Source organism: Mya arenaria, chromosome 8 (genome assembly GCF_026914265.1).
Source record: "Mya arenaria isolate MELC-2E11 chromosome 8, ASM2691426v1".
Taxonomy (NCBI): domain Eukaryota; kingdom Metazoa; phylum Mollusca; class Bivalvia; order Myida; family Myidae; genus Mya; species Mya arenaria.
This window is the reverse complement of record NC_069129.1, coordinates 40,928,753-40,954,459: the sequence shown is the minus strand read 5'-3', so window position 1 is coordinate 40,954,459 and position 25,707 is coordinate 40,928,753. Positions and strand designations below refer to the sequence as shown.

Here is a 25,707-nt window from a genome sequence, read left to right as displayed (position 1 = left end):
AGTTATACCTGGTGACAGCATCGTTCAGAGAGGATAATTAAAACAGATAATATCATTATTTACATAAAACCATATATATACAGTGTATGTATATATTTATATTTATAAAAAGCACCATTCATCTCATGATATTACCAGCTGTATAAAGACTGTTCTTTACTTTGCATGTGTTCCTTCTCATACGACTGAGCCGCTATTACCGTTGAAAAACGAATCCATATCCATCCACTGACAAAGCTGTATATATAGATTTATTCCAGCATCGCATGTTCCAAACCCGTCAGCTACGGCGTTTCCAAGAAATTTCCAGCATCTCTTGAGTTGCGATCGATGAATCAATACTGTTTCCCATTCATACATGCGGTAGTGGTCTGACTCGCAAGTACTGTTAGACATAACAGTCTCCCGATACTTTCCAACAAATCATTCACAGTTTACTTCCTCTGGGTAATAGATATACTAGCAGAATAAAGGATCTAACTGTACATGCAGTAACACAAATACCGGTTCACACATATTGAAAAAAAATCAAAACGTTTGGCCTGTTGTTAACAAAGTTAACACCGTTGTTAAAGAAATCTTTGTTTACTTGTAAATGTGAATTATTTTACGATGTGTTGATATAGTTAAGTAGACCATGCAAAGGTGAATCATTTGCCTCAATATTTGTGAAATGTACCACATGACATATGCGGCCATGACACTTTTAGAGTACTAAAGATTTGGAAGTTAACAGCAATGCAGTTAACAACATTGTTAACTTACACAATGTTTTGAGCAATCAGCCCCATATATGTTTTACAGATTATTAAAGGGTAAAGAGCACCATGTCAGAACCGAAAGTTTACTGCCTTATCCTGCCCACAGTGGCTCGAATTTTAAAAATTAAATTTTATTATTGACAATAAATGTGTTGCGACCATGCTCGAAGTCATTGCAAAAAATAACCACTAATTATACAATATAAAAATATATACCTGTTAGTGATTATTTTATAACGAAGAAAAAGCTTGGCCAAAATGCATTCATAGCCAGTAATAACATTTAATTTCTTAAAGTCGAGTCACCGTGATTATGCCCATGTACTTTTTATCAACATTATTATTATTATTATTATTATTATTATTATTATTATTATTATTATTATTATTATAATTATTATGATAATTATTATATATCTATTCTTATTAATTCTACTTGTTCATCTTCTTTGTCTTCTTCTTCTTCTTTTTTTTTTTTTCTTCTTCTTCTTCTTCTTCTTCTTTTTCTTCTTCTTCTTCTTTTTCTTCTTCTTCTTCTTCTTCTTATTTTTGTTATTATTATAATTATTATTATTATTATTATTATTTAAATGTATTCCTATTTCATCACTTGTTCTGTTTCATGTTTGAAAAAGAACACAAAACAAAACATTTTAATACAATTGGCGTTAATTTGGAAAACATAACATCGTGATTTTTTTTGTAACATCTTTTTAATAAATCAAGCCAGCATGGTGAACTTCGTTCAGTGAAATAAAAATGATATTTCACTATTTCAAACAGTGAAATAACAAATCGATAATTTTGGCTACACCACCTTTGAAATATAGCTTTTGTGCTCACTCGGTGAAATATAAAAAACGATATTACACTGAAACACACAACTATCCACTATACATTACAGCCGACAATAAACAACCATTTTTAAGTTTACCCTACCGACACGCCATAGTTTTGGCAGTGAGATAGATGTTCCACTTTATAAAAACTGATGCACACCTATATATCATTGATATATTCTCCTCATTAAAGATGGCTTACATTTCGAGTGCCAAAAGTACTCTACTATAACTACACACTGTGCCAGGATGTGTGATACGACTGATAGCATGCTAGCAAACGTAAACTTCGAGAATCTTTGTTGAAACAAATGTGTATTTTAGTTTGTTTACATTGAGTTTAATGTTTAAATAGTGTCCTCATCTAAGATAAGATTTTTTTTTCATCTATGGGTCCAGATTGCTTTGTGTTATACACGTTAAGGGTGGTATGTTATTATATAACAATAGTGAAGCCAGAGCATACACGTTGTCCTGTTATAATTTTTGTTGTGTGTTCGGTCTCCGTAAAGGGAACTTTCTAAAAGCCTCCCAAATGGACATTACTGGGGTGGTATTAAACATGCAATTACACTGGTCATATGGTCATACATCATTGACTTCATTCACTGTATATATCCGTTATTCATATCATGCAATTCGATTAGCTACATCGTTCTTAGATTCACTTAAGATCAATAATAATCCACCCAAGTGCTGGTCTCTACCCAGGAAGCGGAATCAACTGTATTTTTAGACTATCAGCGTTTGTCACAATCGAGTTTTTTATTTATAATTCTTATGTTCTCTTTCCTGTTTTTCAGAATCATTCACGAAGGTGGCTTCACATCAGAGGATAACAAACAGTTCAAGCCAGTCGTCTATAGTAACACAATTCAGTCCCTGGTTGCCATTATAAGGGCCATGGGCACACTGAACATTACATTTGGTGCAATTGAACGTGAGGTAAGTCCAATATCCCTTTTTGATACTTATTAAGTTTAGCTGCAACTAAACCTGTAATATATAACAAGTAATCTCGAGTCCATCTCTTCTGTAGTTTAGCTGAATATCTCCTTCATGTACTTGGTAATTAATGACAATTTGTTATAGGTCGATTATGAACAAAGCATTATGCCGTTTATAAAGCATTTTCGAGTCCAATTGTTCGAAAGTATAGTCTGTATTTAAGTTCGTCCAGAATGAAAGCGGCTATAACTGTGTTGATATGCAGCATTATCAAATTGTGTCTCAGTGGAAACCAGCACTGGTGCCCATTTTGTATGGTTAAAAGAGATGTCCGGTATCCGTGAGAGAGTGTCTCGTGTGTGGCTTGAACACACACCCTCTTGGCCGAGAGCCGGTCGACACATCTACCACACATACCACTCCGATCTTCGATAAATGTCCGGCATCCGTGAGAGACATTCGGAACTCCTCGGCCATTTTTTTTTCAAAAACAACCTCGGATGTATGCCGGTACATCAGTTGAAGTAGTTCGTATTTGTTTGAATTATATCGTTAATTAAATTTAGTGTCTTAGAGTTGTATTTATTAATCTAAGTTTAAATTGATTACCAGTGAAGTGTATTATTGCAAACATAAATAAGATTCCCGAGAGTTAAGACATAAAGTTTAACTGCTAAATAAAATTACTACGCGATCTACTTGCAGCGGACTTAAACGTACCTCTTTTTGAGTATGTAAACCGTCCAAATACATCCGAGGTTGTTTTTGAAAAAAATGGCCGAGGAGTTCCGAATGCCGTGAGAGAGTGTCTCATGTGGGGCTTGGACAAACGTGACACCCTCTTGAACGAGAGGTGGCCACCTCTACCACAAAGACCATTCACATCCTCGATTAATGTCCGGTACCCGTGAGAGTGTCTCGTGTGGGGCTTGAACACACACCCTCTTGGATTAGAGGTGGACAACTCTACCACAAAGACCACTCTCAACCTCGATTAATGTCCGGTTTTTGTGAGAGAGTGTATCGTGTGGGGCTTGAACACACACTCTCGTGGACGTGTGGTGGACACCACTACCACAAAGACAACTCTCAGCCTCGACAAATGTCCGGAGAGAGCGTATTCTGTGGCGCTTACGACACACCCTCTTTAGCGAGAGGTGGACACCCACCCTCATTCTCGATAACCCTCTTGGACGTGCGGTGGCCACCTCTATCACAAAGACCACCCTCGGCCTCGAAAAATGTCCGGTATTCGTGAGAAGAGTGGGGCTTGGACTCACTCTCTTAACGGGAGGTGGACACCATGTTACTAGACCTCATAAACCTTCAATCAAAGTCATCAAAACAGAGTTATGTTTGTTACTTTTTTATTCTCTTGTTTTTATTATGCAAAAAGATCATATTTGCTTTTGTAAAGGTTTATCAGTTCCACTCGTAATACTATTAATTGTAACAAATGAATTTAATAATTAAAACAGTTAAGACAGTTAACGTTATAATCCTTCATGTCTCCCAGATATTATAGTTTATCAAAACAATACACAATTGTTATAAACTCGAGGAAAGTCATTAAACACGAATTATTTAGGGTTTTGTTAAAAAAAGCCTCGATCAACTGCGACAGCTTCATTAAAACGCGTCACGCGTCACATATAACACGACATAATGTTTTTTTCGGAAGCTGCAGCTTTTAAATGATATTTATATTAAACTTGAAATTGAGGCAGTTTCACTATAGTTTGCTCTAGCGGATCCATGTGAGGGCGCACCCGGCGCACCCGGCGCGCGCCTCTCCTTAAATCGACCAAGTTTAGTTTTAATTTCAATATAGGAGAAAAAGAGATATAAAATTATTTCGGACTAGAAATCGTTCATAAGGGATTACTCCACCCCTCCCCCCCAAGCACTTGCCAACTATTCAAACCAAATAAATACCGGTTCTGGCGGAGGGGCGCATGTCAAAAGGCTGAACGCATTACAATCGCAGTTTAGCAAGCAATTTATATCTGTTAAATTGTGAGTTTTTCATGAGGCCAAAAAAATAAATACCTGTGTTTCCGGTGACATGGCGAAAAAAAAATAGGGTCGGTAGGTCGGGATATTTTTTTTTTTTTTTTTTTTAACACTTTCCATATCATACAAATTTCTGTTGCATCAGATCAATTATGTTATATCTACGCGTTTCCTAATTTACAAAAAGTCTGATAAAACAGCATTGCTTAATGTCTGAAATCATTTCCCTACCTTCGACTACCGTATTTTCCGCCAATTTTGCCCATGAAATCTGGTGCTTTTTGTATACAATACTCGTTTATAAGTCGTGATGGTTTTTAGGAAAAATCCAGCACTTCAATTTCAACAAATCTTTGATACTGTTTTAGCCAAACAGTCAATTATCAACTAAATTTTTAATTTGCTTGAGGAAAATCGCCGATTTTCTTGTCACCTCGTGCTCTGACGTCACAAATTGTACCGTTTGATCTGCAGCCGACACATTCCAATAAATGTGTTAACTTTCACAGGTTTTTGTTTGGATTTCAGTTGGTGTGACTTAAATAAGGCGAAATAAACCGTAACATGCGTTTGTCAATTTTAAGATATCGGACAGGGTTCGCCGCTCTCCGCCATTTTGTTTTTCCGTCTCGGTAATACACGATCAGGAATGAAAGTACATTCTCCGGGGACATTGAGAGACAAACAACGAAAATAATAACGATATATTTGAAGAATATATTTTTTAACGAAAGAATTTAAAAAATTTTTTTTTTTACTTTCATGTCTAAAAAAAGATTAGGGTCGGCGAGGAAAAAAATAGGGTCGGTCGGGTCACCGGAAACACAGGTATTTTTTTTTGGCCTGACTGAATAGAATGCATTGGTTCCAAAATATGCTTTTTCTGAGAAGAAACAAAACTAAAAAAGAGGAAATCTGTTAGAGTGCAGATTAAAGTGGAAATTTCAACTGATTTTTTCAATGACACTAGTTGTTCAAACATGATGTGCCGATTTCTTTTCTTGTTTTGTCGATAAAACTTGTGTCAATAGAAACAGTTGATAAGTGCCGAGTCGACACATATTTGTAAAAATGCTGCGTCTTAACTCGTCCGATCGACATTAAAGCTGCACTCTCACAGATTGAACGTTTAGACAACTTTTATTTTCTATTTTTTGTCTTTGAATGAGCCAATTTATTTGAAAATGCATGGAAATCAATGATATAAGACTGCAGACAAAAAATCAGATCGCAGATATTTAAGTTCAAAATTGATGTTTTACGCATTTTTCTCAAACTGTTAGTAACGCTTTTAGCCATAAAACATTAATTTTCGAACGGAAATATGAAAATCTGCAAAATTTGTCAGCAGTCTTTTAGCACTGGTTTGCAGATATTTACGCAAGAATTGGCTCACTTCAAGACAAAAAATAAAAAAAGTTGTCAAAACGGCAAATCTGTGAGAGTGCAGCTTTAAACTCGGCTTGTCGTGAAGACTCCATTACCACATCATCATTATATACGATATACGTTTCTATAGAAATGTCCTTGTGTGCCACTTTTGTGAATTCGGTGACGGTGGTTTTTTAATTCCAAATCCTTACAAGTTGTCTGGGGATGACAATATGTGGCGTGTCGCACGTAATTGCGGTATACATTTGAAAATAAGAAAAATCTACTTTCGTAAAAAAATGTTTGGCGTTTAAAAATTTGCTTTGAGTGCATGAAAAAAACCCCGTTGTGATCTGAATTCTGTCACGATTTAAAGACATTCGAAATGCTGCAATTAGCTTTAAAGAAATGATTTAGTGCATGCTGCAAACTTTATAAACCTTCACTAAAACATGTAGGACTAGATGTCAGACATGATCGTGTTGATTGCAATGTAGTTTCCTTACTTCAAATTCAAGATTAAAAGTAAAATTTAACTATTTAGAGAAGCTACAATGCATACAAGAAGATGAGTTTCTGCGTACCACGTACCACCCTCGAGTTCCGAGTTCAACATAAAGGCCCTTGAATGCCGCGTACTAAACCATTGGTTTATATAGCCTCACACTGGTGGATCGTACATTGAAAAGACAGAACACCACTCACCATTCCAAGAGCAGTTTCAGACAGCTATTTTTATGCTGGAGAGAAACACAAGGCACTAGCGTGGAATCGATTTTCTCTTCTAGATCCATAATACATTGAAAGCACAAACCTTCGTCTGTTACCTCCCTTTTGTTGTATTGCATTGCGGTTTGACATTAGGAACTCCTCGGCCAATTTCCAAGATGTATGCTGGTACATTTGTTGAAGTAGTTCGTTAACTTTTAAATAATAGTATAACTTAATTGTATTGTTGTAACGTTTACGTCTACGCGATCTACATGCAGCTTTAGTTAAATGTAAAGATTTCTGACTGTAAACCGTCCATATACTTCCGATGTTATTTCCAATGAAAAATGGACGAGGTATTCCGAATGTGAGATTTGAATGTGTGTTTCCGGCTCATTGTCGGCATTCGGAGTTCCTCGGCCATTTTTATCGAAAAAACCTCGGATGCATGCCAGTACATCAGTTGAAGTAGTTTGTATTTTTTTAATTATATCATTAATTAAATGTAGTGTTTTAGAGTTGTATTTATTCATCTAAGTCTTAATTGATGGCCAGTGAAGTATAGCATTGCAAACATAATTAAGATTCCCAAGAGTTAAGTCATAAAGTTTAACTGCTAAATATAATTACTACGCAATCTACTTGCAGCGGACTTAAACGTACCACTTTTTGGGTATGTAAACCGTCCAAATAGGTTGTTTTGGAGATAAAAATGGCCGAGGAGTCCTGAGCGCATTGTCGGAAATGTCATCGGTTACGATACACTAAATTTCAACATGTTACTAAACCGAATGGCTAGCTTAACCACCGGCGCCTATTTTGTACAATATTCGGCCACATTGGTCTTTGATCTTCCGGTAAATAAATGTTCTGTTTTGTTCTGTTTTATTTTGAGACTTAATCCCAAAAATGAAGTTTTGGATGCATTTCTTTGTTTTTCTTTATATAAATTCTGTAGCAACAAACAATCTAAAAAACAGAGCTCTTTTTTATTCAACATTACTTCAAATCCATTTACGAAAAATTTCCAGACTAGATACAATTGAGTTTCCTTGTTGCCGGACCAGTGGACTGTGCAGTTTTTCATACAATGACAAACACGTAAAAGTAAAGAAATACGCATTGCATTCTCGCTTTCTATCGTTTCTAGTGTTTCTCTTTTGCCCGATGTTGTAAGAAGTGGATAAATCACAGCGTTCTAATCCAGGGGGCTGTATATTTGTAGTAAAATCAGCTTGTAACTACAGCATCACAGATAGCCCGACCGCTGTTGTAATGTTGTGTCTTAGAGAATACATGACAAAAAAGTATATGTGCGTATCTTTTGATTTTCAGTCTGATGCAAAGATGGTCTTGGATGTAATTGCCCGGATGGAGGATACTGAACCCTTCTCCGAGGACCTGCTGGTGGCTATGAAGAGGCTTTGGCAGGATCCAGGCGTCCAGGAGTGCTTCGGCCGCTCCAACGAGTACCAGCTGAACGACTCAGCGAAATAGTACGCATCTGCATATGTTTAAAGTTTTATAGTTGGTTGCAGTAGAGTAGTTTAGAACTATAGGTGGTTACACTCACATCGTACGTATCCGCTTGTGGTTACAGTCACACCGTACGTATCCGCTTGTGATTACAGTGAAATGGTGCGTATCCACAGTTGATTAAATTCAAATACTACGTACCTGTTTGTAGTAACATTCACATCGTACGTATCCGCTTGTGGTTACATTCACATCGTACGTATCCGCTTGTGGTTGCATTCACATCGTACGTATCCGCTTGTGGTTACATTTACATCGCACGTATCCGCTTGTGGTAACATTTACATCGTACGTATCCGCTTGTGGTTACATTCACATCGTACGTATCCGCTTGTGGTTACATTCACATCGTACGTATCCGCATGTGGTAACATTCCAATCGTACGTATCCACATGTGGTTACATTCACATCGTACGCATCCGCTTGTGGTTACATTCAAATGGTACGTATCCAATTGTCGTTACATTAAAATCGTACGTATCCGCTTGTGGTAACATTCAAATGGTACGTATCCTCTTGTCGTTACATTAAAATCGTATGTATCCGCTTGTGGTTTAATTCACATCGTACGTATCCGCTTGTGGTTACATTCACATCGTACGCAGTATCCGCTTGTTGTTACATTCACATCGTACGTATCCGCTTGTGGTTACATTCACATCGTACGTATCCGCTTGTGGTTACATTCACATCGTACGCAGTACCGGTTTTCGTTACATTCACATCGTACGTATCCGCTTGTGGTTTAATTCACATCGTACGTATCCGCTTGTGGTTACATTCACATCGTACGCAGTATCCGCTTGTCGTTACATTCACATCGTACGTATCCGCTTGTGGTTACATTCACATCGTACGCAGTATCCGCTTGTGGTTACATTCACATCGTACGTATCCGCTTGTGGTTACATTCACACCGTACGCAGTATCCGCTTGTCGTTACATTCAAATGGTACGTATTTACATGTAATTACATTCAAATGATACGTTCCCGTTTGCGGTTGCAGTAAACTATATCGTATAGTGTAACGTTCCGCTGAAGGCGGAAGTGCGTTCATAGTGTAACGGTCCGCTGAAGGCGGAAGTGCGTTCAAAGTATAACGTTCCGCTGTAGGCGGAAGTGCGTTCATAGTGTAACGTTCCGCTGTAGGCGGAAGTGCGTTCATAGTGTAACGTTCCGCTGTTGGCGAAAGTGCGTTCATAGTGTAACGTTCCGCTGTAGGTGAAAGTGCGTTCATAGTGTAACGTTCCGCTGTTGGCGGAAGTGCGTTCATAGTGTAACGTTCCGATGTAGGCGGAAGTGCGTTCATAGTGTAACGTTGATGTACTTGCTAATATGCAAATTGGCATTACTAGTTCTCCCTGTGGAGGCCCAGACCAGTATACGGAGAATTTACTGTAAATAAGACCAGTCGACCCCTTTAGGTTTGAGCATGCTTCTCTGAAGGGATCTGTTGCGTGATTGGCCTCGCACATTTCACTAATAAACTTATTATTTTGTTACGTCTAAAAGATACGTAGCTTAACTTATTACGATTAACGTTAAAATAGAATGTACGAATGCAATATCGTATGCTATTTCGGTCAGTGTAATTCGGCAAATGTACCTCATTGTATCGTGCGAAAATAATACGCGTATACAGGAAAAGCATTACAGTTGATATATTCAAAATGGAAGGTTCAGACACTGTATTTTTAGTTGTGCGAAATAGTTCCTATATACAGAAAGCAATACAGTCAATATATTCAAATATGGTGAGGCACCCCCACGCGTTCATTATCGCGTGAAATAGTACCTATATATACAGAAAAAAATACAGTTAATATATTCAAATTGAAAGGATCAAGCACCCCCATCTATTCATAAGTAAAGAGTCTTAAAATACGCCGTTTTTATCTTTAAACATAGCTGCTATTATTGGAGCATAATTGACTGATCTTGTCTCTTTTAAGCATACATGACTTCAAAAGCATTTCCAAAACCTGATAGTAGTAATAGTTAAAACTAACTAATGTTCCTACGTACATAATGCTTAAGTTTTACTGAGGGGTTTTAACTGAATGCAGTTGATTTAATCATGGTCTATCTTTTTAGGGAATAGTTCACATTTTATTGAGTCAGACAACCTACCAAACGTGAGCTCTATTTTAAATAATTATAAAAAAAACATGACAGAAAATGCATTATTTTGCCGAAAAGCGTTACTTATGCTATTGCAACTTGAATGATTTTTAAAAATGAACGCAAATTTTATCGTACAGAAAATCAAGTGCGAATGTTAATATATGAGTATGATCTGTCAATTGCTGTGTGTCCATAAAAAGGGAGTAAATATTACTAAAGTAATTCAATTTCAACGAAATTCAACAAAATGTCGACGTATAATCTGGGAACGAGTCCCTTTAAAACATTACAAAAAGTGAAGCTTTTCACCCTGCTGGTTGACATGTCTTTTCCTGCCCATGTATACACGCACAATGTTATACTCCACGATATCAAACATGAAATCATATATCGTCCAATGACTTTTTTGAGCGTTACAATATATATTAACTCTTCAAAATAATGGAAAAAATGAATGTCAAATTGAAACTTTCGCAATTCACTAAAATTATGTTTTTCAGAGATCCCGTCTGGAATCAAGCTAATAGCCGTTATGCATATTGCTTACATTAGCATTTCGCCGGCTTAGTGCTAGACGGTTGCAACTCAAAATAGACATAGAAGGCGGTACAACAGTCTCGAGCTAAGCCGTCGACTTAGTGTATACATCCTGTATGTTTATACATACCATTTTAGCTCACCTGAGCAGTTTGTGTTGGATCAATGCCCGGCGTCCGTTGTCCGTCGTACATCGTCCGTCGTCCAGCGTCAACATTTTAAAACTTAAAACATCTTCTCCGAAACCCAATGGGCAAGTTTCGTGATATTTGTTATGCAGCTTCAGGTAGTGGTCCGTTGTCAAGATTGTGTACCGGTATCATATTGTGTACATGGGATCAATCGTTCATATTATGTACATGAGGTCACAAGGTGCCCCACCACAGAGGTCACAACTTCTGTATATACAAGGCCCAGACACTTAGATATTTGGTCAGCAGCCTTATGTAGTGTTCGTTTACCAACATCATTAATAACCAATGACTAGTTGACTAGCCATTTTAATCAAGTAAGCGATACAGGGCCATCTTGACCCTCTTGTTATTTAATTCAGAATATATTAAAAACTACAGGGACAAGCCCAGTAGACAACAACTGTGATCCTGTATTAAGACACATATCATGTTTGTTGTTGTTATCTTTTCAGTTTCCTGGATGACATTGAACGCCTAGGAGCGAAAGATTATATGCCGACGGAACAAGATATATTACGAACTCGAGTGAAGACGACGGGCATAGTAGAAGTTCATTTCTCTTTTAAGAATTTAAATTTTAAGTAAGTATGTATCATAGTCTGATACAATCCTTAAAATAAGGGAATTGCTTTTCGATAATTAAGATACAACTCAATTTCAAAACTACATGATTTCGAGAATGATACCGATATAGAATAATATAATGAAAACTACAGGGGCAAGCCCTGTGATTCAAATATAAACCCTGTTTAGCGACACAGGGTTGGGGTCCAAACGGCACTGGACGAGAGACTCAAACACCTCCAACAGACGACACACGCATTGGAATATATTATCAATAAATTATGAAATAATATCATTGGAAAGGTCAGTGAAACACGAAATCACTGGACCACAAGTTCAATGGGGGTTATTCATGATATTCCACAATGCTGCATGGCAATTCTCATTGATGTACTGATACAATGACGATGTTTTACATTTCTAATTCACAAACAATAAACAAACCCCTCATTGGCAGCCAATTCTTAAACTTCTTATTGACACGCATTTAAAACACTTCTCCTTGATAACCCACTCTACATACATCTAATTGATGGCAAACTATTACACTTCTCCTTGATAACCCACTATACATACATCTCATTGACAACCATGTATTACACTTCTCCTTGATAACCCACTATACATACATCTCATTGACAGCCATGTATTACACTTATCCTTGATAACCCACTATACAAACATCTCATTGACAGCCATGTATTACACTTCTCCTTGATAACCCACTATACATACATCTCATTGACAGCCATGTATTACACTTCTCCTTCATAACCCACTATACATACATCTCATTGACAGCCATGTATTACACTTCTCCTTGATAAGCCACTATAGATACATCTCATTGACAGCCATGTATTACACTTCTCCTTGATAACCCACTATACATACATCTCATTGACAGCCATGTATTACACTTCTCCTTGATAACCCACTATACATACATCTCATTGACAGCCATGTATTACACTTCTCCTTGATAACCCACTATACATACATCTCATTGACAGCCATGTATTACACTTCTCCTTGATAACCCACTATACAAACATCTCATTGACAGCCATGTATTACACTTCTCCTTCATAACCCACTATACATACATCTCATTGACAGCCATGTATTACACTTCTCCTTCATAACCCACTATACATACATCTCATTGACAGCCATGTATTACACTTCTCCTTGATAACCCACTATACATACATTTCATTGACAGCCATGTATTACACTTCTCCTTGATAACCCACTATACATACATCTCATTGACAGCCATGTATTACACTTCTCCTTGATAACCCAATATACATACATCTCATTGACAGCCATGTATTACACTTCTCCTTGATAACCCACTATACATACATCTCATTGACAGCCATGTATTACACTTCTCCTTGATAACCCACTATACATACATCTCATTGACAGCCATGTATTACACTTCTCCTTGATAACCCACTATACAAACATCTCATTGACAGCCATGTATTACACTTCTCCTTGATAACCCACTATACAAACATCACATTGACAGCCATGTATTACACTTCTCCTTGATAACCCACTATACATACATCTCATTGACAGCAATGTATTACACTTCTCCTTGATAACCCACTATACATACATCTCATTGACAGCCATGTATTACACTTCTCCTTCATAACCCACTATACATACATCTCATTGACAGCCATGTATTACACTTCTCCTTGATAACCCACTATACATACATCTCATTGACAGCCATGTATTACACTTCTCCTTGATAACCCACTATACATACATCTCATTGACAGCCATGTATTACACTTCTCCTTGATAGCCAATTATTACACTTCTCATTGACACGCAACTATAACACTTCTCCTTGATAACCCACTCTACATACATCTAATTGATGGCAAACTATTACACTTCTCCTTGAAAGCCAATTATTACACTTCTCATTGACACGCAATTATAACACTTCTCCTTGATAACCCACTATACATACATCTCATTGATAGCAAACCATTACACTTTACAATTCTTATTGATAGCTAATTATTACACTTCTTTTTGATAGTGATTTATAACAATTCTCTTCGATAGTGAATTATTACACTAGTCATTGATACCCAGTTATTACACTTCTCTACGTTAGCCAATTACTACACTTCTCATTGATAGCGAATTATTACACTTTCTTTGATATCAAATTATTACACTTCAATTTCGCTTTTGTTAATCAAGTTAAACATTGACAAAAATCGAATATTGATTTTTGATTGGCCTAAGGCTTTAATTAGATTTCTGATACAATATTTGCATTAAATTTTACTACAGGAAGCAATTTCACTGAGAACTGTTTGAGGAAAAACAGTCTTAGATAAGCAAATTTACATTTCGCAGTTAATTAAAAATCTGATCAAACTACAAGCAATGTTTCCATGATTTTTTGAAAAGCATTTTAATATTTAAAGTAGCGTCATTCGGTCTCCATGATATGATAAATAAGGATATCTTTTTCCTAAGCGGATAAATCCTACATCAATGAAAAACGAATATAGCAAATAATATGTGGAGTTTCTAAGTTATGATGCAGTGTACAGTTACGCTGTGAATTAAGCATTTGTTACCAAAGAATAATTAAAATAAAATATGAAATAAACTATATGCTCGTATTTGAAGGCAGCACAGAGGCAGTCAATTTGTATTTTGCTACCGCTATTGTCGGTTTTGAAAGAACACAGAAAAGGTCTTAAAACTAAGTAACACTTCTAGCACTCATCAATAAGCACTATCCTAGAACCTCAGTGCTTGTCAAGAGATATTCGACCCACACATATGCTTGTCTTTTGTTGTTCCATTGGCCATAATGTTAAATGCTGATGCCTTGTAACCTTGTCTTAAAGAGCTGCACTCTCACAAATTTACCATTTTTACAACTTTTTTATTTTTTGTCTTGGAAAGGGTAAATTTTTGCGTAAATATCTAGAAACTAATGATATAAGATTGCAGACAAAAAATCAAATCGTAGATTTTCATATTTCCGTTTAAAAATTAATGTTTCATGGCTTAAACCGTTACTAACGGTTTAAGAAAAATGCATAAAATATTAAGTTTTGAACTTAAATATAAAGATCTGTGAACTAATTTTTTGTCAGCAGTCTAATATGACTGGTTTCCGTGGATGTTCGCAAAAAATGGCTCGTTCCAAGACAAAAAATAAAAAAAGTTGTCAAAACGTCCAATCTGTGGGAGTGCAGCTTTAAAGTCCGCGTGGTGTCATTCGGACTCCACACTTTAACCATCCCAACTGCGTTTATACCCCGATAATGACATAAATACTGCAATTCATTTCTTAAATATTCGTTCTCAAAAAAAGTCATTAAATGATACTAAACTTGAATAATATGGCGTCACCAGACATCCAAGCAATCTCCTTCATACGCAGTGATCTCCCCTGACAAGCAGAATAGATCGCTGCCACAATGAGCGAGTCTAGCTGTATTTCATCTATATAAACTTTTTAAAAATGTTAAGTCTTCTCTCCATTTTAGATAGCTGTTATCAAGTTTTAATTATTCAAAGTGCATTGAGGTTAATATACCAAAAAATATCTAAAATTAGATATAATTTACGTAGTATCTAGTTGTCACGTGATTTGTATGGCGGTAGTTATTACTGTACTCTAAGGGAAGCAACACTGCGTGGAGTTTGGCATACAAATATGTGAAACCTAACTATAATATACCTCCAGAATATGTGAGTTTTGTTGCGGAATCCGCGTCGTCAGAAACGTTACAATGTTTGAGGAGTCTGAAGGCATGACCCACAAGAATACTTAATATGTAATAATTAAATGACATGAAGTAAAACCTTAATGATTAAGAATATGCGGAGTAAGCGTAGCGAACGAGACCTTCTTTATCATTAAGATTTTATTTTAGGTCATCTAACTGACTTAGAACATAATATCATGAATACAACACATTGTCAAAGCTAAATCTGACGCCCGAAGTGAGTATCGGAAAAGTGGCAGTTGCCGGACCTTTAAACACCCACGAAAGTTGTAATTCTTAATGCTTAAGCCTAGTACACCTCCTTAATAATTGCCTATCTGTAATTTCATTGGCTAAAAATGTAGGTTGTAGTCTTAGGATGAAAAGAGATATAAGCCAGCTATTGTATTGTTCACACGAAACTCTTGTTACGCAGATTATTCGATGTGGGCGGACAGCGGTCAGAACGGAAGAAGTGGATCCACTGTTTTGAGGACGTGACGGCCATTATCTTTTGTGTCGCAATGAGTGAATACGATCAGGTCCTGCATGAGGACGAGACCACAGTAAGACAATAAGAGCAAAGTCCAAAAATACCAACTTAAATTTACTAAAATAATTACACAACGTATCGCGATCTTGCACTAGAAGTGAGTTTGTATTTGCATTATATGCATCCATGGATTAAGATGACACACACCTACATTTACAGTATGGATTGAACTATATATATCAACATGCTTAGGTGTTGTTCTCATTCTAGGATGCACATCTAAAGTTAATTTAACGTTCTTGAGTGCACGTCTTTGTTTTTTTTTTCACTTTCATGAGTTCACATCTTTTAAGTAATTTGTGCATACTTTGGTGTAAATCTTAGTTATTCGTACATTCATGCGTGAAAGTCGTAGTTGTACATACATTGGTGTTTGAACATACTTGGGTGCACATCTTACGTTATTTGAACATACTTGGGTGCACATCTTAGGTTATTTGAACATACTTGGGTGCACATCTTAGGCTATTTGAACATACTTGGATGTACATCTTAGGTTATTTGAACATACTTGGGTGCACATCTTAGGTTATTTGAACATACTTGGGTGTATTACTTAGGCTATTTGAACATACGTGGGTGCACATCTTAGGTTATTTGAACATACGTGGGTGCACATCTTAGGTTATTTGAACATACGTGGGTGCACATCTTAGGTTATTTGAACATACGTGGGTGCACATCTTAGGCTATTTGAACATACGTGGGTGCACATCTTAGGCTATTTGAGCATACGTGGGTGCACATCTTAGGTTATTTGAACATACTTGGGTGTATTACTTAGGCTATTTGAACATACTTGGATGTACATCTTAGGTTATTTGAACATACGTGGGTGCACATCTTAGGCTATTTGAACATACGTGGGTGCACATCTTAGGTTATTTGAACATACGTTGGTGCACTCCTTATATTAATTTTTCATTCTAATGTGCACATATTGTGTTCTTATGTTATTTTAACATACTTTGGTGCACATCTAAGGTTAATTTTACGTTCAGGAGTGCACATCTTATGTTATCTATACATACTTGGGTGCACATCTTAGGTAACTTTTACATTTAAGGGTGCACATGTTATGTTCTTAGATAAATTGTACATTCTTGGATGCACATAATCGTTTTTTATACAATGAATAATGCATATTTTAGGTTATTTTGACATACTTAGTTGCATATACTGTATTAGGTTATTTTAACATTTAAGGATGCGCGATTTATTTTATTTTTGTATATTAACGTGCACATCCTAGTATTTGCTTCATAACTGGGTGCAAATATTAGGTTATTTGTGCGTTCTTGGGTGCCCATCTTGGGCTATTTGTACATACATGCGTGCACATCTTAGGTTATTTGTGCGTTCTTGAGTGCCCATCTTGGGCTATTTGTACATACATGCGTGCACATCTTAGGTTATTTGTACGTTCTTGGGTGCCCATCTTGGGCTATTTATACATACATGCGTGAACATCGTATTTGTATGTACCTGGGTGCACATCTGAGGTTATTTTTGTGGTTTTCAGAACCGTATGCAGGAGAGTCTGAAGCTGTTTGATTCCATTTGTAACAACAAGTGGTTCACCGACACCTCGATCATTCTCTTCTTGAACAAGAAGGACCTGTTTGAGGAAAAGATCAAGAAATCATCCCTCACCATCTGTTTCGCGGAATATACAGGTACCTGATTTAATAAGTAATCATTCCTGGTTGCGTATGGCATGTACCTTTCTTTCGATTCTTTTTTTTCACAATTGTATACCATAAGGTAGCATTTATAGATAAGTGGTAACACGAATCTTACACACGAACACATAGTTCCTGATTACACACGAAATAAATAGTTCCTGAAAACACACGACAACACAGTTCCTTAATACTCACGAGAGAGCGTAGTCACACGCGAAAACAAAGATCCTGATTACACACGAACGCATAGTTCCTGATTACACACGAAATAAATAGTTCCTGAATACACACGATAACATAATTCCTGGATACACGCGAAAACATAGTTCCTGAATACACACGAGAGAGCGTAGTCACACGCGAAAATATAGTCCCTGATTACACACGAACACATAGTTCCTGATTACACACGAAATAATTAGTTCCTGAATACACACGATAACATAGTTCCCGAATACACGCGAAAACATAGTTCCTGAATATACACGAGAGAGCGCAGTCACACGTGAAAACATAGTCCCTGATAACACACGAACACATAGTTCCTGATTACACACGAAATAAATAGTTCCTGAATACACACGATGACATAGTTCCTAAATACACGCGAAAACATTGTTCCTGAATACACACGAGAGATCGTAGTCACACGCAAAAACATAATCCCTGATTACACACGTACACATAGTTCCTGATTACACACGAAATAAATAGTTTCTGAATACACACGATACAATAGTTCCTGAATACTCACAAGAGAGCGTAGTCCCTGATAACACGCGAAATCATAGTCCTGAAGTACACACGAGAGGGCGTAGTCCCTTAATACACGCGAAAACATAGTCCCTGATTACACACGAAATAAATAGTTCCTGAATACAAACGATAACATAGTTCCTGCAAACTCACAAGAGAACGTAGTCCCTAATTTCACGCGAAAACATAGTCCCTAAATACAAAAGAGAGTGTAGTCCCTTAGTGCACGTGGAATAAATTGTCCCGCAAATCACACGAAAACATAGTCTGTAAATACACACGATAACATAGTTCCTGAATACTCACAAAAGAGTGTAGTCCCTGATCCCACGCGAAAACATAGGCCCTGATTACACACGAAATAAATAGTTCCTGAATACAAACGATAACATAGTTCCTGCAAACTCACAAGAGAACGTAGTCCCTAATTTCACGCGAAAACATAGTCCCTAAATACAAAAGAGAGTGTAGTCCCTTAGTGCACGTGGAATAAATTGTCCCGCAAATCACACGAAAACATAGTCTGTAAATACACACGATAACATAGTTCCTGAATACTCACAAAAGAGTGTAGTCCCTGATCCCACGCGAAAACATAGGCCCTGATTACACACGGAAAGCATAGTCCCTGAGTACACAAGAAAACATAGTCTTTCATTACACACGAAAGCATAGTCACTGAATACACACGAAAACATGTTTCCGGAAACACACAGGTCGGTGTAATTCAATGATTGCTTCCCGGAATACACAGGCCGTTTTGATTTCGATGCATGTTTCCCATAATATGTCGCTATCATTCAATGTTTACCGAAATGCAAACGCCTCTATTATTCAAAGTGTTCACATGTCAATCTTTCGCACTGTCTGTTATCCAAAATACACAGATCGATAGCATTCAAATTTAGTTTCCTGTTTACACATGCTAAAGTATTGTAATGTATTTTCCATCCGAATACACAATTCAGGTCGATAGCTTTCGAAGTCTGTTTCCCGAAATAAACTGGTTGAAAGTTTTCCCGCAATACACGGGTCGTATTAAGTTTTTTTCCCGGAATACACAGAGTCGTATTAAGTTTTCCCGCAATACACATAGTCGTATTAAGTTTTTCCCGGAATACACAGAGTCGTATTGAGTATTCCCGCAATTCAGGAGTCGTATTTCGTTTTTCTCGCAATACACAGAGTCGAATTAAGTTTTTCCCGCAATACACAGAGGTGTATTAAATTTTTCCCGCAATACACAGAGTCAAATTAAGTTTTTCCCGGAATACACAGAGTCGTATTAAGTTTTCCCGCAATACACAGAGTCGTTTTAAGTTGATCCCGCAATACACAGAGTCGTATTAAGTTTTTCCCGCAATACACAGAGTCGAATTAAGTTTTTCCCAGAATACACAGAGTCGTATTAAGTTTTTCCGCAAAACAAATAGTCATATTAAGTTTTTCCCGGAATACACAGAGTCGTATTAAGTTTTCCCGCAATACAAATAGTCATATTAAGTTTTTCCCGCAATACACGAGTCGTTTTAAGTTTTTCCCGCAATACACGAGTCGTTTTAAGTTTTCCCCCGAATACACGAGTTAATATCATTGAAAGTATTCTTGGACAAATTGAATCCTAAATTCAAAGTTAAACTGCATCACTTTAGGCAAATGTTTTTGTATGTTCGTCAGCAGTATGATTTGCATGATAGTTATGTAGTTTTCTAGAATACATGTGTACAAATTTATCGTATAATTTTCAGGCAAAAACACGTACGAGGAAGCAGCCGCCTACATCCAGGCGCAGTTTGAAGCGAAGAACAAAAGTTCAACGAAAGAAATTTATTGCCATCAAACATGCGCGACGGATACCAACAATATTCAGTTTGTTTTCGATGCTGTCACAGATGTGATCATAGCTAACAATTTACGTGGATGTGGCTTATACTAGAGTTATGCCCCTTTGTAGAGGGACTTAAATTGGGTCGGAATGGTTGCGTGGATTTTCAGATTATGTGTGCTACTGTGCGTTATGTCGTGCTGTATTTCATTATTGAGGCGGTTTGCTGTTATACTAAAAATCGAAAACTGTGGTATGTGGATAAGGCTACAGTTTAAAGAACTCCATATATATGTCAATGTAGATATATATGACAAGGAAACAGTGATTATGATGTTAGCAGACAGCTGCTTTCAACATGGATCAAGAAAGCTGGACAAAAGCGCTAGTTTCAACTAATTTTCATAGGAGATTTTTAAATGACTCTCTTGACATTGCCTTGTGGAAATTTGATGTAGCGATCCACATTTGTGTAAGGGATTTTACGTAAAGTCCTGTTGTATTGGATTTATTCAATGGATCCATTCTGTATTTTTTATATTTGATGGTGTCAAATCCAGCTTTTGTGACCAACTATCTTTTTGTGATGTTTGACCAAGTTGCAGTTACTTCCCTTTGACAAACCCTTGTCATTGGCGTTGTACTGCTACGTTATTATAATGATTATAACTTATAATGGTTGGTTTTAAACATGAAGTAACAGGATTTCCTTCGTATGTGCCGCAAATTGTTGTCTATTTATTTATCGTTATTATTATAATATGGTGTGCTATTCATTTTGAGCACCACCTGTATATGACATCAAAATGTGCTGAATGTGAATTGATGAGTCTGTCGTGTAGTAAAAGGTTTTAATGTCTTTGTATTTTTCTATTATTTTGATCGGTATCAACTGAATGAGTGAAGAGCTTTGGCGGAATTTCTTAAGTTACTGTGCAAATATTTGAAATGAAATTTGAACTTGTATACATTATAAGTTCTATTAAAAAAACATTTTCATTATATTGAATATCTGGAACACTTCTTTCAATAATCTTTGTCGTTTTTATGATCTGAGGATTTTGTTTATGTTTAGAAAGGACATTTGTAGTTTCGCATGAGCATTCTAATCATTCAGATAGACTTGAGCGGTTAAAACACGCAGACAAAAACACACGCCCTTGACCTATTTCAAACAGACTGAATTTGAAGAATAAATCAATAAATTTATATTTAACACATCGTAGTAATGGTGAATACCTCAATCGATTTGGTCTAATATGTTTTATATAAATTGTATAGGTTATAAGTCCTTCCATACCTTGATTGAATAGTGTGTTGTTTTTAAATCTGCATTCTCACAGATATACAGTTTTTACAACTTTTTTTATTTTTTGTCTTGGAAAGCGCAAATTTTTACGTAAATAACTGCAAACCAATTATAAAAGATTGCTGACAAAAGATCAGATCGCAGATTTTTATATTTCCGTTCGAAAATTAATGTTTCATGGCTTAAAGCGTTACTAACGGTTTAAGAAAAATGCATAAAACATCAGTTTTGAACTTAATTATAAAAATCTGCGATCTTTTTTTGTAAGCAGTCTTATATAACTGGTTTCCATGGATGCTTGCAAAAATTGCTTGTTTCAGGACAAGAAATAAAAAGTTGTCAAAACGTCCAATATGGGAGAGTGTAGCTTTAACCATCAGAAATAAACATGTTACGTCTCTTTTATTAACAAATCTGTCTTGGGTGTTAGAATATCATGCAAGCATTCCATATCAATATTTCATATTCTATTACTGTTATAAGTGTAGTTTTTGTGTATAATTTGCCAGAGAGAAAGGTTTATCGTACACTAGTGTTCATGTATAGAAGGAGTGAAAGATTACTAGAATATATTTGTGTGACGGAAATTGTCCGTTAGCACATGTCAATCAAATATACAATTTATTTTCATTTTTTGTTTTTGTTTTAATTATTATTCATGCAAATACATAGTCGACATCATTGCTTATAGCATACCAAAATCTTAGTGTAAGGTTTATACTCGGTCAAAAAATATAATGGTAAATTATAGATCTTTCGTTGTTTATCTTCATTTTAATGTCAAAGTTTTTCATAACATTTGGAATTGGAATAAGACGAATAATTTTCTTGTGTAAGGTACTAGTATATTGAATTAATTTTTACTTTTGCTTAATTTGTTATCTTTCATGTTTTTTTTCATATATCTTTCCTTTTATAGCAAGTCTTTAAAAGACGTTCACGCATATATTTTTTGTCTTGTTTTAACATTATTGATTAAATTCCCTTATTTTAAAATTTAAGGTCTTCGATGTACAAAAAAGTGAGTTTTGGATTTCTGATGACCCCATATAATTTTGGTATCATTTCAAAGAGTTTGACTTGAAAAGAAAGAATATGTAAACACTATACCGAAAAATAACCTACAAACACACATCTTTGGGATTGAAATATTGCAAAATGGACCATTCCACATCCGATTTAAGTTAAAATAAAGAACCAAAATATAAACTTCCATAACTTTATCTGTAGTTTCGCTAATGTACGTTTGATATTAGTAACCAGCATGCACTACCCTTGCAAATGACGTCAACATTATATTAGGTCACCAGACATCGAAATACAACATAAGCGCCGATAAGACGTATCTGACATGACACTATCTTTTACTATAAGTGTATCAGACGAAGCGTATCTGACATGGAGCTATTTTTAACTTCAGTATGGTATCAGCCGTAACGCATCTGACATTGAACTTTTTTACCTTAAGTGTGGTATGAGACACAACGTATCTGACATGACACTATCTTTTACTAAAAGTGTATCAGACGAAGCGTATCTGACATGGAACTATCATTAACTTCAGAATGGTATCAGACGTAGCGTATCTGACAAGAAACTATGTTTACCTTATTCATTTTAGACGTAAAGTATCTGACAAGGAACTGTATTTACCTTAATCATATAAGACATTACGTATCTGACATTGAAACATCTTTCCATTAAACACGAGATCCATTCCATTTAATATATCCGAAGTAGCGTATCTGACATCAGACGTAACGTATCTTACAGGGAAATATCCTAACCTGGTTTCAGACGATAACATTACTTAAGCTTAAATGTACATCCGATATGTTAAGACATTTAAGATTTAGGTTTGCAAAACCACTTTTCATTTGTAACAAACGTTTGTAATAGAAGAAATCAACACTTTTATGACTAAATATAATTACAAATTGTGTTTACACGTCTATTTAAGGCTTTACTTCTGCTCAAAGTGGCAACGTGCAATGTTTATTTTTAAATCACATTATTTATATAATACATAGTTATGTTTGTTTTCCTCTATTTATGATTTTATAACGTTAGTTCGGCATGTTTAAAGTAACAGTATATTATTATTTCATGTTAAAGTAACAATGTTTATAAACCAATTAATGTCAATGTTATTCATAGTGTGCTTATACGATTTATTAAGATCACTGACTTTTTAAAATGACACATTTCGTCACTGTGAAGGTATTTTAAATCTAAAAAAGCGCTTTCAGAATTCAGCGGCTAATTTGTTGTGATGGTATTTTTTTATGGGATTATGGCCAGTGTTAATAAAGTTGGACGCAACTGCCGTTTGAAAAATAGACTGTTTGTTGAATTCTACTTCAGAGCAGCCCTAGTTTGCTTTGCTGATTTTGCGTTTATTACAAGCGGTCTCTTTTCAAACTCTTAATAGTGTCGTGGAACTGTCATCCTATATCTAACTTAATGTATCTTATATCGATCTATCTTTACCGAAAGAATGATGTCAGACGTAACGTATCTGACAATGAACTATCTTTGACTTTAGTGTGGTACTTAGGCCTAACGAATCTTGTCCAGCAGATCTGATATATTTTAGTTTAAATGCATTTATAAATTCGTCCCAGTAACTTCAAGAAAAAAATAACAACAATAATGTGTCTATGTTTCCGCTTTGCTAGAAAGTAATCAAGTAGGGAATACAAAGAACATTGCATGTAACATTTGATGTTTTGATTTATATTATCATTGACATGTTGTATATTTATACAGACTTACGTGAAAACTTGCTTTTTATGCTAGCACTTTTATAAGTGTCATTCTTGGAAGTCGTTCACGAGTGTCACACTACATGATGTAGATGCTACTAGATGTCTTTAGTGACGATATTTGACCGTGTGTTCGTTATATAATTTTTCGCTACATTATGTCATAAATGGCGCTTGGGCTCTTGGCAACAGTTTGTAAAATGCTTTTATGTTAATGTTTCAAACGTGAATATTTAGGTGTAACTATTATATTGAGTAATTTATCTTATGAAGTAACATTTGTATATTCCACCACTGTCTGTCCATTCTGATTATGACGTCATCGCAAATGACGTTTTCTATTGATTGCTGTAGCAATGACCTATTTTTGCTGCATGGCGTTGCTACAGCAATTAACAACACATAAACCAGCTGATACAGTGTATGTTTATATGAAACAAATTATGTCTGTGAATGTAATTGTCTATCTATCTCTAACATTAACTTGAAATAAAAACTTAGCATTTTAACACTGTGTTTTGTTTAATTGATTTCACTATCCATTGGACTTTGTAAACCCAAATCATAGATTATAATCACCCCCGTCCGTCCGTAAGTTCGGTTTTCCGTGTCTGGGCTGTAACTTTGTCATTCATGTAGGGATTTTTGAATTACTAGGCACATGTGTTGAATACAAAAAGACGACGTGTCGCGTGCAAGACCCACGTCCTTTGCTTATCATTATTGAATGCTGATTATATGTATATGCAGCACAATTGATCGTGTCCGGCCTGTAATCTTGTCCGGCAAAAAGGATTCGAAAAATAACTTGCACACATGTTTGGTGCAAGAACCACGACCCTATCTTTAAGTTCATGGTCACACTTTGAGTTTAATCATTATGGAATGCTGCATATATTGGCATACAGGGAGGGATTTTGAAATTAATGGGCACATGTGGTCAGTACATAAAAACAACGTGTCGCGTGCAAGACCCACATTCCTCCCACAAAGGCCAAGGCCACACTTTCACGTTTACCATTATGGAATAATGCCTATATGCATACCCAGTAAAGTTGATCATATCCGGACTGTTAATTTGTCATGCACAGTGAGATTTTAAAATAAATCGACACGCTTATATGGAATGCAAAGGCGGAATGTCGCATGCAACACCCATTACACTACCTCAAAGTTCAAGGTCAAATTTGGAGTTTAATCATTATAGAATGTTGCATATATACACGTACAATACAGATGGTCGTGTCCCGGTTGTAACTTTGTCGTGCAGGGAGGGTTATTGTATTCAGCACATAAAGACTATGTATTGCATGCAAGACCTTCGTATCTACCTTCAATGTCAAGGCCACACTTTTATAAATCAACGTGCGTCATGCACGGAGATATTTTAAGAATAATTTGCACATGTGTTCGGTACACGTGTCGGGTGCAAGATCCA

General features: G+C 36.0%; 1 protein-coding gene across 1 annotated transcript in view; it reads left to right on the top strand.

Moving 5' to 3' along the window:
- LOC128242480 (guanine nucleotide-binding protein G(o) subunit alpha) overlaps positions 1-24,778 on the top strand; it is a 41,169-nt gene extending 16,391 nt beyond the window's left edge. Inside the window, exons 3-8 of the mRNA XM_052959638.1 lie at positions 2,404-2,545; positions 7,979-8,139; positions 11,489-11,617; positions 15,813-15,942; positions 17,452-17,605; positions 20,119-24,778. Of these exons, the coding sequence (XP_052815598.1) occupies positions 2,404-2,545; positions 7,979-8,139; positions 11,489-11,617; positions 15,813-15,942; positions 17,452-17,605; positions 20,119-20,306 (904 nt within the window). The 3' untranslated portion in view covers positions 20,307-24,778. The remainder of the gene's footprint in view (positions 1-2,403; positions 2,546-7,978; positions 8,140-11,488; positions 11,618-15,812; positions 15,943-17,451; positions 17,606-20,118) is intronic.
- Positions 24,779-25,707: the final 929 nt, after the last annotated feature.